A 15807-nucleotide genomic window follows, 5' to 3' on the forward strand; every position below is an offset into this window, starting at 1 on the left:
ACTTTTATGTAGGAAAAAAAGCGCCTTATATGCCAGAAAATACGGTAAGTGGCAGTGTAGGTGTAGGCCGAAGGCTCAGTCAGGATAAACACTGCACTGTACCTACAAATCAGTCCCATATTCCTGCAGTAGCAAGTTTATCTCTTACTTTGGATTATGATTGTAGTTAACTGCATAAGAAATCCTACTTTACAATCTATTTCTAATTCTTTTGTAGTCTTTAAGCATTAGAATTAGTTTGCCCAAAATGCATTGCATACTAATGGTTTTCTTTTGTGCCTAACAATGTTTTATTATATGTAAACTATATTGTTTTTGTACCATAGAAAGAAATTGGCAAGACAGTGTTTTGTGAAGGAGTTGGGAAAACCGGTTAGCTGGGCTTGAGTCCTGGAGGTGGGAAGTACCATTTTTGCACTTAAAAGGGGTTTTGTATATTTGCTGTTTAGAGGGACATCTAAACTGTCATATGTGCATGCTTCTGGCAAGACAGTGATGCTGCAAATAATGGTTAAAGTGTTTCTTTTTCAAGTCACCCTGCATCAGTGGGAGATGGTTAATGTATTAAAAAATAAATAAATAAATACATAACATTTGAATTTGAATTTGGCCAGATTGTCATCTCACCTCAGTCGATGGATGGGAAGCTACAAGATGAGACGCTGGAGGTCTTGAGAGAGGCTCAAAAAGCCAGTGAACTGGCTTACCAAGTGGGTCTACAGGACGAGGACGAGACGTGGATGAACGAAGTGACCCTGGCAGAGAGAGAGTTGCAAGACTTGATGGACGACTATACCAGAGAGCAGTACTTTACTGAGTACCGTGAGACTGGCATCTACAGGTGGGTACTGCTCTTCTTTTTAGTAGATTTCTACCTGACAGGATAACCCAAGACTGTGTAATGTGGAGTTGTCCTTCAGCAAAAACTTAATAAATAAAATAAAATTTGATTTCTTTGTTGAGGTTACAGTGTGTGTTTACATTTCATAATTTGATTGGTACAAAGAAAGCCATTATCATGCTGAGGCATTTATGTTTAAAGTTGTTCCAGTACCACAGAAGAAAGTTGTTCCACTCTTCTGACACCTGACAATCTACAAGGGTGCAGTTAATGCACCCTTGATGTGCTCTGAATCAGTGATCAGGAGGTGCCTTTGATCGGTGCATAGGAAGTGCTTTTGATCGGTGCATAGGAAGTGCTTTTGATTGGTGCATAGGAAGTGCTTTTGATTGGTGCATAGGAAGTGCTTTTGATTGGTGCATAGGAAGTGCTTTTGATTGGTGCATAGGAAGTGCTTTTGATTGGTGCATAGGAAGTGCTTTTGATTGGTGCATAGGAAGTGCTTTTGATTGGTGCATAGGAAGTGCTTTTGATCTGTGAATAGGCGCTATCCTCCTCTTTGCATCAAACCTGATTACCTCGCATTCCCCAGGTGCTCTGTGATCCCTGCAGATTTAGCACTTCCCCATCAATATAATTTTAATAATAATAATAACAGCCAGACTTGAATCCTAGAGGTGAGAAGTACAATGTCTACATTCCAAAGAAGGGATTTGGGATATTTGCTATTTAGGGTGACCTCTAAACTTTTGTATGCACATGCCTCTGGCAAGACAGTGATAGTGTGAATGATGGTGAAAATGTGTCTTTTTTGGGTCACCCTGCCTTGGTGGGAGACAGCCAGTGTGTTATTATATAATAATAATAATAATTGGTAGGAGAAGGAAGACGGGGTAGGGGTCGTCCTCGAAAAGGTTGGAAGGAAGGGGTAAGGGAGGTTTTATGGGCGAGGGGCTTGGACTTCCAGCAGGCGTGCATGAGCGTGTTCGATAGGAGTGAATGGAGACGAATGGTATTTGGGACCTGACGATCTGTTGGAGTGTGAGCATGATAATATTTAGTGAAGGGATTCAGGGAAACCGGTTATTTTTATATAGCCGGACTTGAGTCCTGGAAATGGGAAGTACAGTGTTGCCTGCACTTTAAAGGAGGGGTTTGGGATGTTGGCAGTTTGGAGGGATATGTTGTGTATCTTTATACGTATATGCTTCTAAACTGTTGTATTCTGAGCACCTCTGCAAAAACAGTGATAATGTGTAAGTGTGGTGAAAGTGTTGAATGATGATGAAAGTATTTTCTTTTTGGGGATTTTCTTTCTTTTTTGGGTCACCCTGTCTCGGTGGGAGACGGCCGACTTGTCGAAAAAAAAAAAAAAATCTTTTCTGCACTTTAGGTAAATCTTGTGCCTCACATAGCTTTCACCACACTGGCTGTCTTCCACCAAGGTATTATGACCCCAAACAATGAGTAAAATGCATTCACCACCATCCATCCAATCACTGTCTTGCCAGATGTGCACTGACATCACGATTCACATGATGCCATAGACCAGATGATGATGTCTTTAGCATATGACATACCCTCATTGGCATTTATTAACAAAATTATTATTGTTAACTGTAAAGTAGTGGTGGTGATGTTGTAGTTTGCAGTTATCTGAACTGCGGTGTCAGTGCATTTTGCTTCTTGCAAAATGGCAATTGGATGAGTGATGGTGAATGAATTTTCTTTTTTGGGGAGGTCGCTGTGCCTCAGTTGGAGATGGCTGATGTGTTAAAAAAAACTCTTTAATTATAAAAACAAGAATCCACATTTTTGTTTTTATGTCTCTTGTTTAAATTAAATTTTGCACCATTTTTTGCAACAGAAAAATTTGTAGTTTTGAATAATTGTTGCCAAGATTCTAACCTGTTCTTAAACCAAGCATGAGAAATGTTCATATTTAAACATTGCTCATCTTAGAAGATAAAAATCTGTAAGTAGGAAACATTTAGAAATTAATGCTGGAAAATCTGTAAGAAAATAAATGATGTAAATTGAAGATTTCTCATTTCTTGCACTCCTGTGTCCTCTTTTACTTTTTATTTATTTCTTCTTGCACTCCCATGTTCTCTTGTGCTCTCTATCTCACTTCTTTCACTTCCATGTCCTCTTTTGCTCTATCTCACTCTTCTTGTGCTCTCATGTCCTTTTACTCTCTATTTCACTCTTCTTGTACTTCCATGTCCTAATTTGCTCTCTATCTCATTCCTCTTGCAGTCCCATGTCCTCTTTTGCTCTCTACCTCACTCTTCTTGCACTCCCATGTCCTCTTTTGCTCTCTATCTCCCTCTTCTTGCACTCCCATGTTCTCTTGTGCTCTCTCACTTTTTTTACCCCACATTTCAGATTTGAGTTAGACATGCCCAAGGATGCAGCATATCTCCATCTGGATGTTACCTACAGTGATGAGGAGACACAGTCCTCAGCATCTGCTCATGCCTATGCTCATTTCCACCCAGAAAAAAGGTAATGACTGTCTGCCCATTGTAATGGCCTACCTTCCAGTGTAGTGTCCCCCCAGTGTAGCAGCTGTCAACTTGGTGTAACAGCCCTCCTGCCAGTGTAGTCTCCAACCAGTGTAGCAGCTGTCAACTTGGTGTAACAGCCCTCCTTCTAGTGTAGTCTCTAACCAGTGTAGCAGCTGTCAACTTGGTGTAACAGCCCTCCTGCCAGTGTAGTCTCCAACCAGTGTAGCAGCTGTCAACTTGGTGTAACAACCCTCCCGCCAGTGTAGTTTCCACCCAGTGTAGCAGCTGTCAGCTTAGTGTAACAGCCCTCCTGCCAGTGTAGTCTCCAACCAGTGTAGCAGCTGTCAACTTGGTGTAACAGCCCTCCTGCCAGTGTAGTCTCCACCCAGTGTAGCAGCTGTCAACTTGGTGTAACAGCCCTCCTTCCAGTGTAGTTTCCAACCAGTGTAGCAGCTGTCAACTTGGTGTAACAGCCCTCCTGCCAGCGTAGTCTCCAACCAGTGTAGCAGCTGTCAACTTGGTGTAACAGCCCTCCTGCCAGTGTAGTCTCCACCCAGTGTAGCAGCTGTCAACTTGGTGTAACAGCCCTCCTGCCAGTGTAGTTTCCAACCAGTGTAGCAGCTGTCAACTTGGTGTAACAGCTCTCCTGCCAGTGTAGTTTCCAACCAGTGTAGCAGCTGTCAACTTGGTGTAACAGCTCTCCTGCCAGTGTAGTTTCCAACCAGTGTAGCAGCTGTCAACTTGGTGTAACAGCTCTCCTGCCAGTGTAGTTTCCAACCAGTGTAGCAGCTGTCAACTTGGTGTAACAGCTCTCCTGCCAGTGTAGTCTCCAACCAGTGTAGCAGCTGTCAACTTGGTGTAACAGCTCTCCTGCCAGTGTAGTTTCCAACCAGTGTAATAGCTATCAGCTTGGTGTATATCCCTGCCAGTGTAGTCTCCACCCACTGTAGCAGCTATCAGTTTAGTGATGCAGTGATAGTCTGACAATCCTGTGATTCTTTCATCACACCAGCCATATCCCACCGAGGCAGGGTGGCCCAAATAAGAAAAACGAAAGTTTCTCTTTTAAAATTTAGTAATTTATATAGGAGAAGGGGTTACTAGCCTCTTCCTCCTGGCATTTTAGTTGCCTCTTACAACACGCATGGCTTACGGAGGAAGAATTCTGTTCCACTTCCCCATGGAGATAAGAGGAAATAAACAAGAACAAGAACTAGAAAGAAAATAGAAGAAAACCCATAGGGGTGTGTGTATATATATGCTTGTACATGTATGTGTAGTGTGACCTAAGTGTAAGTAGAAGTAGCAAGATATACCTGAAATCTTGCCTGTTTAAGAGACAAAAGACACCAGCAATCCTATCATGTAAAACAATTACAGGATTTCGTTTTACACTCTTCAGGACGGTAGTACCTCCCTGGGCGATTGCTGTCTACCAACCTTCTACCTATTATGTATTATCATTATCATTATCATATGGTTATTATTTATATTTATTTATTTATTTAAAAATTTGTGCACACATACAGAGGTACAAAAAATACAGAAAAGAGCAGTATGCCAAAGCCACTTATACTATGCATAGCATTACGGGCTGGCTTAAAATTAACTTAAGATGAACTAAGCAATGATGACATCGGTGATAAAACTTTAATGTAAACAGATTACTATAAAGCACAAGTGAGTATTACAAAGACAGGTCATATGGTTGTATGCATTGTTGTACATTCAGTAGAATGGAGTATTCTGTTAGGTAGTGTATTTAAAAAATAATAAAGTTAGATTGGGTTTTAGGTTTAACATTTATGTGATATAATTGTGAGAAACATTTAAGATATACAATTTATAAGGTTCAGTTATTCAGTATTTATTTGGTTTTGGGTGAGTAAGTGATCTTTGAGAAGAGACTTGAATTTATAAACAGGTAGTGTTTCTTTTATATTTACAGGTAATGAGTTCCAGATTTTAGGGCCTTTTATGTGCATTGAGTTTTTGCATAGTGTGAGATGGACACGAGGAACATCAAAGAGTGATCTGTGCCTTGTGTTATGGTCATGTGTTCTGTTGAGGTTGGCAAGGAGATGTTTGAGGGGAGGGTTAATATCAGAGTTAAGTGTTCTATGTATGTAATAGGTGCAGTAATAAGTATGAATGTTTTGTATGGTGAATAGGTTTAGTGTATTGAATATTGGTGGAGTGTGCTGCCTATAGTGAGAATTTGTTATCATTCTAACTGCAGCCTTTTGTTGGGTAATTAGTGGTCTGAGATGGTTACTTGTTGTTGAGCCCCATGCACAAATTCCATAGGTGAGATAGGGGTAAATAAGAGAGTGATATAGGGCCAGGAGGGCTGACTGTGGAGCATAGTACCGTATCTTCGATAGTATGCCTACAGTCTTGGAAATTTTCTTAGAAATTTGTTGTATATGTGTATGAAATTTGAGTCTATTATCAAGGTGGATTCCTAAGAATTTTCCCTCTGTTAGCTTTGTGATAGGTGATCCGTTTATCATTATGTTAAGAGGGACATCTGTAGCTCTGTTACCAAACTGAATGAAGTAGGTTTTGTCAATGTTTAGTGTAAGTTTGTTAGTCCTCATCCAGGTAGATATTTTCTGTAATTCTGTATTTACAGTATTGGCTAGCGTGACTGGGCTCGGGTGGGAGAAGACGTATGTAGTGTCATCTGCAAATAGTGTGGGTTTGAGTAATTGCGAAGCATTTGGTAGGTCATTTATGTATAGGAGAAAGAGAAGAGGGCCAAGGACACTTCCCTGTGGGACACCAACTGTAATTGGTTGTGCAGAAGAGTTTGCCCCATTTGCATACACATATTGGCTTCTGTTGCTGAGGTATGACTTGAGGTAGTTGAGGGAGTGCCCTCTTATACCATAGTGTGACAATTTTACGTGGAGCAAGTCATGGTTAACTGTATCAAAAGCTTTACGTAAGTCAATGAAGATCCCCAGTGGGACTTCTTTTTTCTCTATTGCAGTGTATATATGTTCTAGCATGTGTATAATAGCATCATTAGTATTTTTATTTGGCCTGAATCCAAATTGGCAGGGGTTGAGTATGTTTTGGGAGATAAGGTAGGAGTAGATTCGTTTATGAATTAATTTTTCGAAGATTTTTGAGAGAGGGTGTAAGTTGGATATTGGCCTATAGTTATTCAACTCTGTTTGGTCTCCTCCTTTGTGGATCGGGGTGACCCTTGCTATTTTGAGTACTGTGGGGAAGGTGGAGGATTCAATGGATTTGTTAAAGAGTGTTGCAATGATTGGTGATAGCACTTGTGACACTTTTTTGTATATAAAGGGTGGTAAGGTATTTAAATCTCCTGCCTTGTTTTTTAGCGTGTTGATAATAAGGGAGACTTCGTATGGGTTAGTCGGAGCTAGGAACAGTGTGTTCGGGTAGTTGCCAGTGAGGTAGTCATTTGGTGGGGTATCTGAGCTTGGGATTTTATTGGCAAGGTTTTGTCCTATAGTGGAGAAGAAGTCATTGAGTCTGTTTGCTGTTTCTGTTGGTGGGAGTTGGGGTTCATCTGATTTTGCTAATTTTATTTCGCTATTTCGTGATATCTTTTTTGTTCCTAGAATTTCTGATAGGGTTTTCCAGGTCTTTTTTATATCACCTCGTAAGTTGGATAATCTGTTCTCATAATACAATTTTTTTGCCCTTCTTATCAGGCTGGTTAGGATTGACGAGTAACGTTTTGTTTGGTCTCTGGTTATGTGACCCATTCTGTACTGTTTTTCATATTGGTGTTTTGTATTTATGGATTTGAGAATGCTGGGTGTTAACCAGGGACTGTTCAGTCTCTTAGCTGTCATCTGTTTAGTTTTTTTAGGGCAGTGCTTGTTATAGAGGTATTGGGTCTTTTTTAGAAAATTATTAATACATTCGTCAATATCTGTATAGATTTCTAGCTCAGTGTGCCAGTCAATGTTTGCTACTGCTGTTGTGAAGTTATTAATGGCTGCCTCATTGTGAAGTCTGAAGGTGACTTTAGTAGTGTCTTGGGGTAATTTACCAAGAGTTGTTATGAGAAAAGTAGGGTAGTGGTCTGTGGTATTATCTGTAATTATGCCTGATTTTAAAGGGGATATGGTGTTGGTCCAGATGTGGTCAAGTAGGGAAACACTAGTCTCTGTAACTCTTGTAGGTTTTGTTACTGTTGGTAGCAACATACAGTTACTCATTGTGTTTGTGAATTCAGTAACGTGTGGGTCCTGGTCTTGCAGGAGATTTATATTGAAGTCACCTGAGAGTAGTAAGTGATCTTTGTTCATGCGTGCATCAGTTATCATACTTCCTAGGTTTTGACTAAATTGGCTAATGTTTGACTGTGGAACTCTGTAAATGTTTATCAATGTGAGAGGTTTTTGTAGGTATTTGGATTTGAATTTGGCTATTATATATTCCCCATGTTCATCCCTTGTGCAAGTATTAGTGATACATTCTAGTTGGTCTGAGTAGTATATGGCTGTGCCACCCCCTTGTTGGTCTGGCCTACAGTTGTGTATGGCTGTGTAACCAGGAATGGCATAGACATCTGTACTATCAGGCTTTAGCCAGGTTTCAGTTAGTGTAATGATGGACATATTGGCATGTAAGGAATTTAGTAATGCTATGAGGTCATCGTAATGCTTGCTTAAAGATCTGATATTGTAGTTAAAGATAGTTATGTTGTTGTTGGCACTGAGAAGTGCCTTTGATTGTTCTGCAGTGTAGTAATTACAGTAACTGTTTGAATCATTTAAGTCATTAAATAAGAGGTTGGTATCAGGATCAATGCTTGTAATCATAAGATTTGTAGTGAATCTATAGTTAGAATTAAGTATAAAACAAAGTAAATAGTCTTAAGCTAAAAAATAGCACCTGAATTATTTAACAAATGTAAAATAATGAGCTAAGGTAGTTTTGGAATATAATGGCAAAGTTGTGAACTTATTCTACTTTAGCACCTGAGAATAGCACCTTGATTGCAAAAAAGTAATTGGAATATACACTAATTGCATACACAATAAAAAGTGACTAAAAAACAAGTAGTGATAAACAAAATTAAATGGACAGGTAAGAATAATGAATATTATTAATTTGGAGTAAGATTTGACTTGTAATTTAAAATTATGAGCAATTAATAGCAGTAAGAAAGAAGTATAGAGTATTGGAGGTATTTCATTAGCTAGTGATGAAAAATAATAAAAATAATAATGTACAATATAATAGTAACGTACACTATATGCACCACACGTATATATGTATTAAGGGCACTTATCTAATCTGTTACAGAAATGTCAGCTTTTCTAAGGAAGGTAGAGAAATCATGTTCGTTTGAGATGGTATATTGTTGTCCTGTTGATGTTTTCCTTACTAGTATTTTCCCATCTCGCGTGAAACACTGATGTATTTTGTTTTCCTGTTTAAGTTTTCTCAGCCTGAACAGAAGGTTTTGACGTTTTTTTGTTAGACACTCATTTATGTACACTCCATTTTTCATTGTAATTGCTGATTTAATTAAGTCCTTTCTTTTATCGTATGAATGAAGTCGGATCATTATACTGTGTTTACTTCCTGTATTTTTTTCTGCAGTATACAGATAATATAGTTTACATATAATAAAATATTATAAAGTACAAAAAAAGCCATTAACATTCATTGCATTTTGGACTGAACTAAAGTTTATAAATCATTAAGATTATTTGCCGGGCCACTTCAGTAGAAGCAATTGTGGAAACTCAAAACTTTGGGGGTTCGTCTGTAAATATAATAATTTTAAATTATATGTTTTCTCTCCCAAGTGCGGGCTGTTTGTGATTTATTCCAGCCAGATTGTTGTGATTTCTTTTATTCTTAAAGGATTGTGTGATTGGACCATAAAATTGTCCCAAGAAAGTCTCTTAATGCTTCGTCTGTTAACACTGAATACCTCTGATATAATATAATATAGTGTGAAGGGATTAAGAACAACCGGTTAGCTGGACTTGAGTCCTGGAGGTGGAAAGTACAATGTCTGCGCTCTAAAGGAAGGGTTTGGAATATTTACTGTTTGGAAGAACATCTGAGCTGTTGAATCTGTGTACCTCTGACAAGACAGTGATAGTGTGAATGATGGTGAAAGTGGGTTTATTTTTGGGTCACCCTACCTTGGTGGGAGACAGCCAATGTCTTAAAAATAATATATATATAATATAAACTACGTATTGTTATTCTCATGTATACAGTAATCATAATTTAGTTTTAAGACTGCCCAAACTGTCTTGCATAATAAATGGGCTTTCTATAGAGTCTTAATGTTGGCAGAATTACCGATGATAGGTAAAAGGACACAAGCGCAACTAATGCGGCATTTTACTGTGGCAACGTTTCACTCTCCAGGAGCTTTATCAAGCAATAGCTGTAACATAACAGCTTGACAAAGCTCCTGCAACAATAAAATGTCACATTAGTTGCACTTGTGTCCTTTTACCTTCTATAAAATAGATATCGAATCGAAGAAGACGACGAGAGCTGTCTTGAGATGGGAAGGAAGAAGGATAAGGAAGGATGGAAATAACTGAAAAAGGATGGGAAGGAGGGGAAGAGGAGGAATCAAGGCAAGTGGCCCAACCACTTTGGGACATGTGGTACCGAAGTACTGGAGGCGTAGATGGAGAGGCTTGGATGATGTCGGTACTTGGCTCACTAGGAGAGGATGGCGAAGGCAGCGGCAGGAGCTGGGAGTGTCAGAAGGCAGCAAGCAGGATGAGTTGTATTGGTGGAGGTCGGGTTGAGGTGTGTTAAGCTATTGACCCATTAGGAAGATTCTTGAACGACGGTTTTTGCATGGGTATGAGTTGAAATTTGCGGTCTTGGTCGATCTCTGGAGCATTAAGGAGATTGATGAGTTCTCTAAGGAAGAGAGCACGTGATGGCCTGCAGACTAACTTGACTTCGTCGCTCTGGAGCAAGGGGATCAATGTCTTTGCATCCATTTCTTTAGGATTCTCAGGAGTAGTGAAGAAAGTGACTCCACGTATCGTATTATAGCGTTACTTATCCCTAGAGTGAGCAACAAGTGAAGTCGATGATTGGTTAGTTTTGTTGGGGTTGGAAGACGAGGACACAGCTCGTGTCTTGATGGATGTGGTGGCTGGCATTGGAGGCGGTTTCTCATTGGTGGAGGAAGGTGGAGGCATGTGAGGCATTGAGGACTCTGATTGGTTCTTGGCAGTGGCGGTGGCTGGAGGAGGTGGTGGTCTCTCATTGGAGGATTGCGAAGTAGAGCAGGTGGCTTCTGCAGAAATCAAATCTTGCAAGTCATCTGGTGCCTCAAAACTAACAATTTTTGGGATAATCTTCAAAACATCAGCTGAAGCAGGACTAGCTGGGAAGTTGAATGATGGCAGATTGTTGAGGGCAAGAATATCATTCATAGTTGTATTGAAACAACCCGGGTTAGCTGCATTTTGCATGTGTGCATACATCAGGCAGTAGTAGAATTTTGTGGAAATATCGTCTGGTAGAGGAGAGGCTGTGATTGGTGGAGGCTGCTGAGTGGCTTGTAGAATCTTGGTGGTGGTCATCTGAAGCTTAGCTATAGCAGCATAAGAAGGAGAGTTTCCTGTAGACTTCTTAGTTTCTTCTTTCAGTTTCTTAGAGAGGATATCCTTGCATACTGGACATTTGGCTGCAAGAGTATGGTGATCACTCTTACAGTTGATGCAGGTGGGAGCAGCAGTGGAAGTGCAAGAACGAAAGTCGTGATCTGCAGACCCACACGTGGAACATATCTTCTTATTCTTCACGTGGCAGTCGGCAGTAGAGTGATTGTACCAGTAACATGTCCAACAAGGTGTTATGTAAGTGAATCATTCAGGTTCAATCTGTCGAGGGTTGATGTAGTAGTAAGAGATGGCCAGGCCATCAGACAATGCTCTGGTCGCCATGGTAACGTCTAAAAACGTGACCTTGAGCATTGAGGAAGCGTTGGGGATCTTCACAACAGAGTCAATCTTGGCCCAAGTGTTGAGGTCTTCAAGTGATGATGTAATTTCCTCGATAGACATGTTCGTGATTAGCCTGTCAAGGCGTTTCATGAACACAGAGCATTTTGCACGCATGTATGGTGACGCGGAGATGGTAAAACCACGGTCTTCTAATGTCTTCATGGCTGTAGGTGTAAGTACTTTGTCAGCTTCAGCATCATCGAGAAAAGTGATGATGAAGGCTTCTTTCAGTGAAGTAATCTTGGAGAACTTGGCGTGAAGACAAGTGTTGAGTGAGGTTGTAAGCTCGAGCTTCGTGGTGTCATCAATGACAGCAGACTTGGGCTTAATTCTCACACGATGAGACATCGTGGAGATGGTAGAGGTTCCCCTCCCCACCGGGGATCGTAGGGAGACTCCCCCCTTAATAATGATAATAATAATAATAATCTTTATTCTTTCAATACACTGGCCATATCCCACCAAGGCAGGGCGGCCCAAAAGGAAAAACGAAAGTTTCTTCTTTTATATTTAGTAATATACACAGGAGAAGAGATTACTAGCCCCTTGCTCCCGGCATTTTAGTTGCCTCTTACAACACGCATGGCTTACGGAGGAAGAATTCTCTTCCACTTCCCCATTGAGGTAAGAGGAAATAAACAAGAGCAAGAACTAGAAAGAAAATCAAAGAAAACCCAGAGAGGTGTGTATATATATGCTTGTACATGTATGTGTAGTGTGACCTAAGTGTAAGTAGAAGTAGCAAGATGTACCTGAAATCTTGTATGTGTATGAAACAGAAAAAAAGACACAAGCAATCCTACCATCATGTAAAACAATTATAGGCTTCCGGTTTACACTCACTTGGCAGGACGGTAGTACCTCCCTGGGCGGTTGCTGTCTACCAACCTACTACCTACAGTAATAAAGTGTAATAAAGTGTAATAAAGTGTAATAAAGTGGTAAAGTGTATGGTAGAGTTATAATTGAAAGAATTAAGAGTAAGACGGAGAATAGGATAGCAGATAAACAAGGAGGCTTTAGGAAAGGTAGGGGGTGTGTGGACCAGGTGTTTACAGTGAAACATATAAGTGAACAGTATTTAGATAAGGCTAAAGAGGTCTTTGTGGCATTTATGGATTTGGAAAAGGCGTATGACAGGGTGGATAGGGGGGCAATGTGGCAGATGTTGCAAGTGTATGGTGTAGGAGGTAGGTTACTGAAAGCAGTGAAGAGTTTTTACGAGGATAGTGAGGCTCAAGTTAGAGTATGTAGGAAAGAGGGAAATTTTTTCCCAGTAAAAGTAGGCCTTAGACAAGGATGTGTGATGTCACCGTGGTTGTTTAATATATTTATAGATGGGGTTGTAAGAGAAGTAAATGCGAGGGTCTTGGCAAGAGGCGTGGAGTTAAAAGATAAAGAATCACACACAAAGTGGGAGTTGTCACAGCTGCTCTTTGCTGATGACACTGTGCTCTTGGGAGATTCTGAAGAGAAGCTGCAGAGATTGGTGGATGAATTTGGTAGGGTGTGCAAAAGAAGAAAATTAAAGGTGAATACAGGAAAGAGTAAGGTTATGAGGATAACAAAAAGATTAGGTGATGAAAGATTGAATATCAGATTGGAGGGAGAGAGTATGGAGGAGGTGAACGTATTCAGATATTTGGGAGTGGACGTGTCAGCGGATGGGTCTATGAAAGATGAGGTGAATCATAGAATTGATGAGGGAAAAAGAGTGAGTGGTGCACTTAGGAGTCTGTGGAGACAAAGAACTTTGTCCTTGGAGGCAAAGAGGGGAATGTATGAGAGTATAGTTTTACCAACGCTCTTATATGGGTGTGAAGCGTGGGTGATGAATGTTGCAGCGAGGAGAAGGCTGGAGGCAGTGGAGATGTCATGTCTGAGGGCAAAGTGTGGTGTGAATATAATGCAGAGAATTCGTAGTTTGGAAGTTAGGAGGAGGTGCGGGATTACCAAAACTGTTGTCCAGAGGGCTGAGGAAGGGTTGTTGAGGTGGTTCGGACATGTAGAGAGAATGGAGCGAAACAGAATGACTTCAAGAGTGTATCAGTCTGTAGTGGAAGGAAGGCGGGGTAGGGGTCGGCCTAGGAAGGGTTGGAGGGAGGGGGTAAAGGAGGTTTTGTGTGCGAGGGGCTTGGACTTCCAGCAGGCATGCGAGAGCGTGTTTGATAGGAGTGAATGGAGACAAATGGTTTTTAATACTTGACGTGCTGTTGGAGTGTGAGCAAAGTAACATTTATGAAGGGATTCAGGGAAACCGGCAGGCCGGACTTGAGTCCTGGAGATGGGAAGTACAGTGCCTGCACTCTGAAGGAGGGGTGTTAATGTTGCAGTTTAAAAACTGTAGTGTAAAGCACCCTTCTGGCAAGACAGTGATGGAGTGAATGATGGTGAAAGTTTTTCTTTTTCGGGCCACCCTGCCTTGGTGGGAATCGGCCAGTGTGATAATAAAAAATAATAATAAATAATAACAATAATAATAATGAAAATAATAATGTTTATTTCAGCATGATACAATGTTTGTACAAAGGACAATGACATTTGGGTGTACATGCAGAAAGTCCCTATATATGCAGAGCATTTCAGGCAAAGTTAAGATTAATAAGGCAGTAACAATAAACTGTAAATTTAAGAATTTACAATCTTGAATTAAAATAAATGAGCATAGATTCTAACTTGTTGTTCCCTACCATATTTACTCTTGGAACTGTATTTGCAAATCTGGCAAAAATGAAGGGATTTTTCTCTGGTTCATTAATTTTTTTAACATGATGGTCATTTCCCAACGAGACAAGGTGACCCGAAAAAGAAACGCCTTCACCATCATTCACACTATCACTGTCTTGCCAGAAGCACACAGATACGACAGTTTAGATGTCACTAAACAGCAAATACGTATCCCAAACCCCTCCATTAGAGTGCAGGCATTGTACCTCCTACCTCCAGGACTCAAGTCCAGCTAAAAATAGCAGAAACCAACTTGAGTGACTCATTCTTTTGACAAGAAAGACAATAGTGAGTGGAGGCTAGTGGTTTTTATGATTTGATGTGCTGTTGGAGTGCGAGCAAGGAAACATTTATGAAGGGATTCAGGGAAACCAGTTAGACGGACTTGAGTCCTGGAGGTGGGAAGTACAGTGCCTGCACTCTTGAAGGAGGGGTGGGGATATTTACAGTTTTGAACTGTAGTGTTGGTGTGTCTGTGAACCTAACCTGCTGTATAAGCAGGGCCCCCTGTTCAGCAGTAGCCCAGAACCTACCTGCTGTATAAGCGGGGCCCTCCTGTACAGCAGTAGCCCAGAACCTACCTGCTGTATAAGCAGGGCCTCCTGTTCAGCAGTAGCCCAGAACCTACCTGCTGTATAAGTGGGGCCCTCCTGTTCAGCAGTAGCCCAGAACCTACCTGCTGTATAAGCGGGGCCCTCCTGTTCAGCAGTAGCCCAGAACCTACCTGCTGTATAAGCAGGGGCCCTCCTGTACAGCAGTAGCCTGGAACCTAACCTGCTGTATAAGCAGGGGCCCTCCTGTACAGCAGTAGCCAGGAACCTAACCAGCTGTATAAGCAGGGGCCCTCCTGTACAGCAGTAGCCAGGAACCTAACCTGCTGTATAAGCAGGGGCCCTCCTGTACAGCAGTAGCCTGGAACCTAACCTGCTGTATAAGCAGGGGCCCTCCTGTACAGCAGTAGCCAGGAACCTAACCAGCTGTATAAGCAGGGGCCCTCCTGTACAGCAGTAGCCTGGAACCTAACCTGCTGTATAAGCGGGGCCCTCCTGTACAGTAGCCCAGCAGTAGTACAGCAGTAGGAACCTAACCTGCTGTATAAGCGGGGCCCTCCTGTACAGCAGTAGCCCAGGAACCTAACCTGCTGTATAAGCGGGGCCCTCCTGTACAGCAGTAGCCAGAACCTAACCTGCTGTATAAGCGGGGCCCTCCTGTACAGCAGTAGCCAGGAACCTAACCTGCTGTATAAGCGGGGCCCTCCTGTACAGCAGTAGCCAGAACCTAACCTGCTGTATAAGCGGGGCCCTCCTGTACAGCAGTAGCCCAGGAACCTAACCTGCTGTATAAGCGGGGCCCTCCTGTACAGCAGTAGCCAGAACCTAACCTGCTGTATAAGCGGGGCCCTCCTGTACAGCAGTAGCCAGGAACCTAACCTGCTGTATAAGCGGGGCCCTCCTGTACAGCAGTAGCCAGAACCTACCTGCTGTATAAGTGGGGCCCTCCTGTTCAGCAGTAGCCCAGAACCTACCTGCTGTATAAGCGAAGCCCTCCTGTTCAGCAGTAGCCCAGAACCTACCTGCTGTATAAGCGGGGCCCTCCTGTACAGCAGTAGCCTGGAACCTAACCTGCTGTATAAGCGGGGCTCTCCTGTACAGCAGTAGCCCAGAACCTAACCTGCTGTATAAGCGGGGCTCTCCTGTACAGCAGTAGCCAGGAACCTAACCTGCTGTATAAGCGG

General features: G+C 41.7%; 1 protein-coding gene across 1 annotated transcript in view; it reads left to right on the top strand.

The window, feature by feature from the left end:
- The window catches only part of LOC138852017 (CD109 antigen-like), a gene marked incomplete at its 5' end in the record, with an annotated part of 33754 nt that extends 23486 nt beyond the window's left edge, over nucleotides 1-10268 (top strand). Inside the window, 3 exons of the mRNA XM_070081629.1 lie at nucleotides 615-841; nucleotides 3230-3349; nucleotides 10157-10268. Of these exons, the coding sequence (XP_069937730.1) occupies nucleotides 615-841; nucleotides 3230-3349; nucleotides 10157-10268 (459 nt within the window). The remainder of the gene's footprint in view (nucleotides 1-614; nucleotides 842-3229; nucleotides 3350-10156) is intronic.
- Between the last annotated feature and the right edge of the window lie 5539 nt (nucleotides 10269-15807).

The sequence above is a fragment of the Cherax quadricarinatus genome, unplaced genomic scaffold (genome assembly GCF_038502225.1).
Source record: "Cherax quadricarinatus isolate ZL_2023a unplaced genomic scaffold, ASM3850222v1 Contig3391, whole genome shotgun sequence".
In the NCBI taxonomy this organism is placed as follows: Eukaryota; Metazoa; Arthropoda; class Malacostraca; order Decapoda; family Parastacidae; genus Cherax; species Cherax quadricarinatus.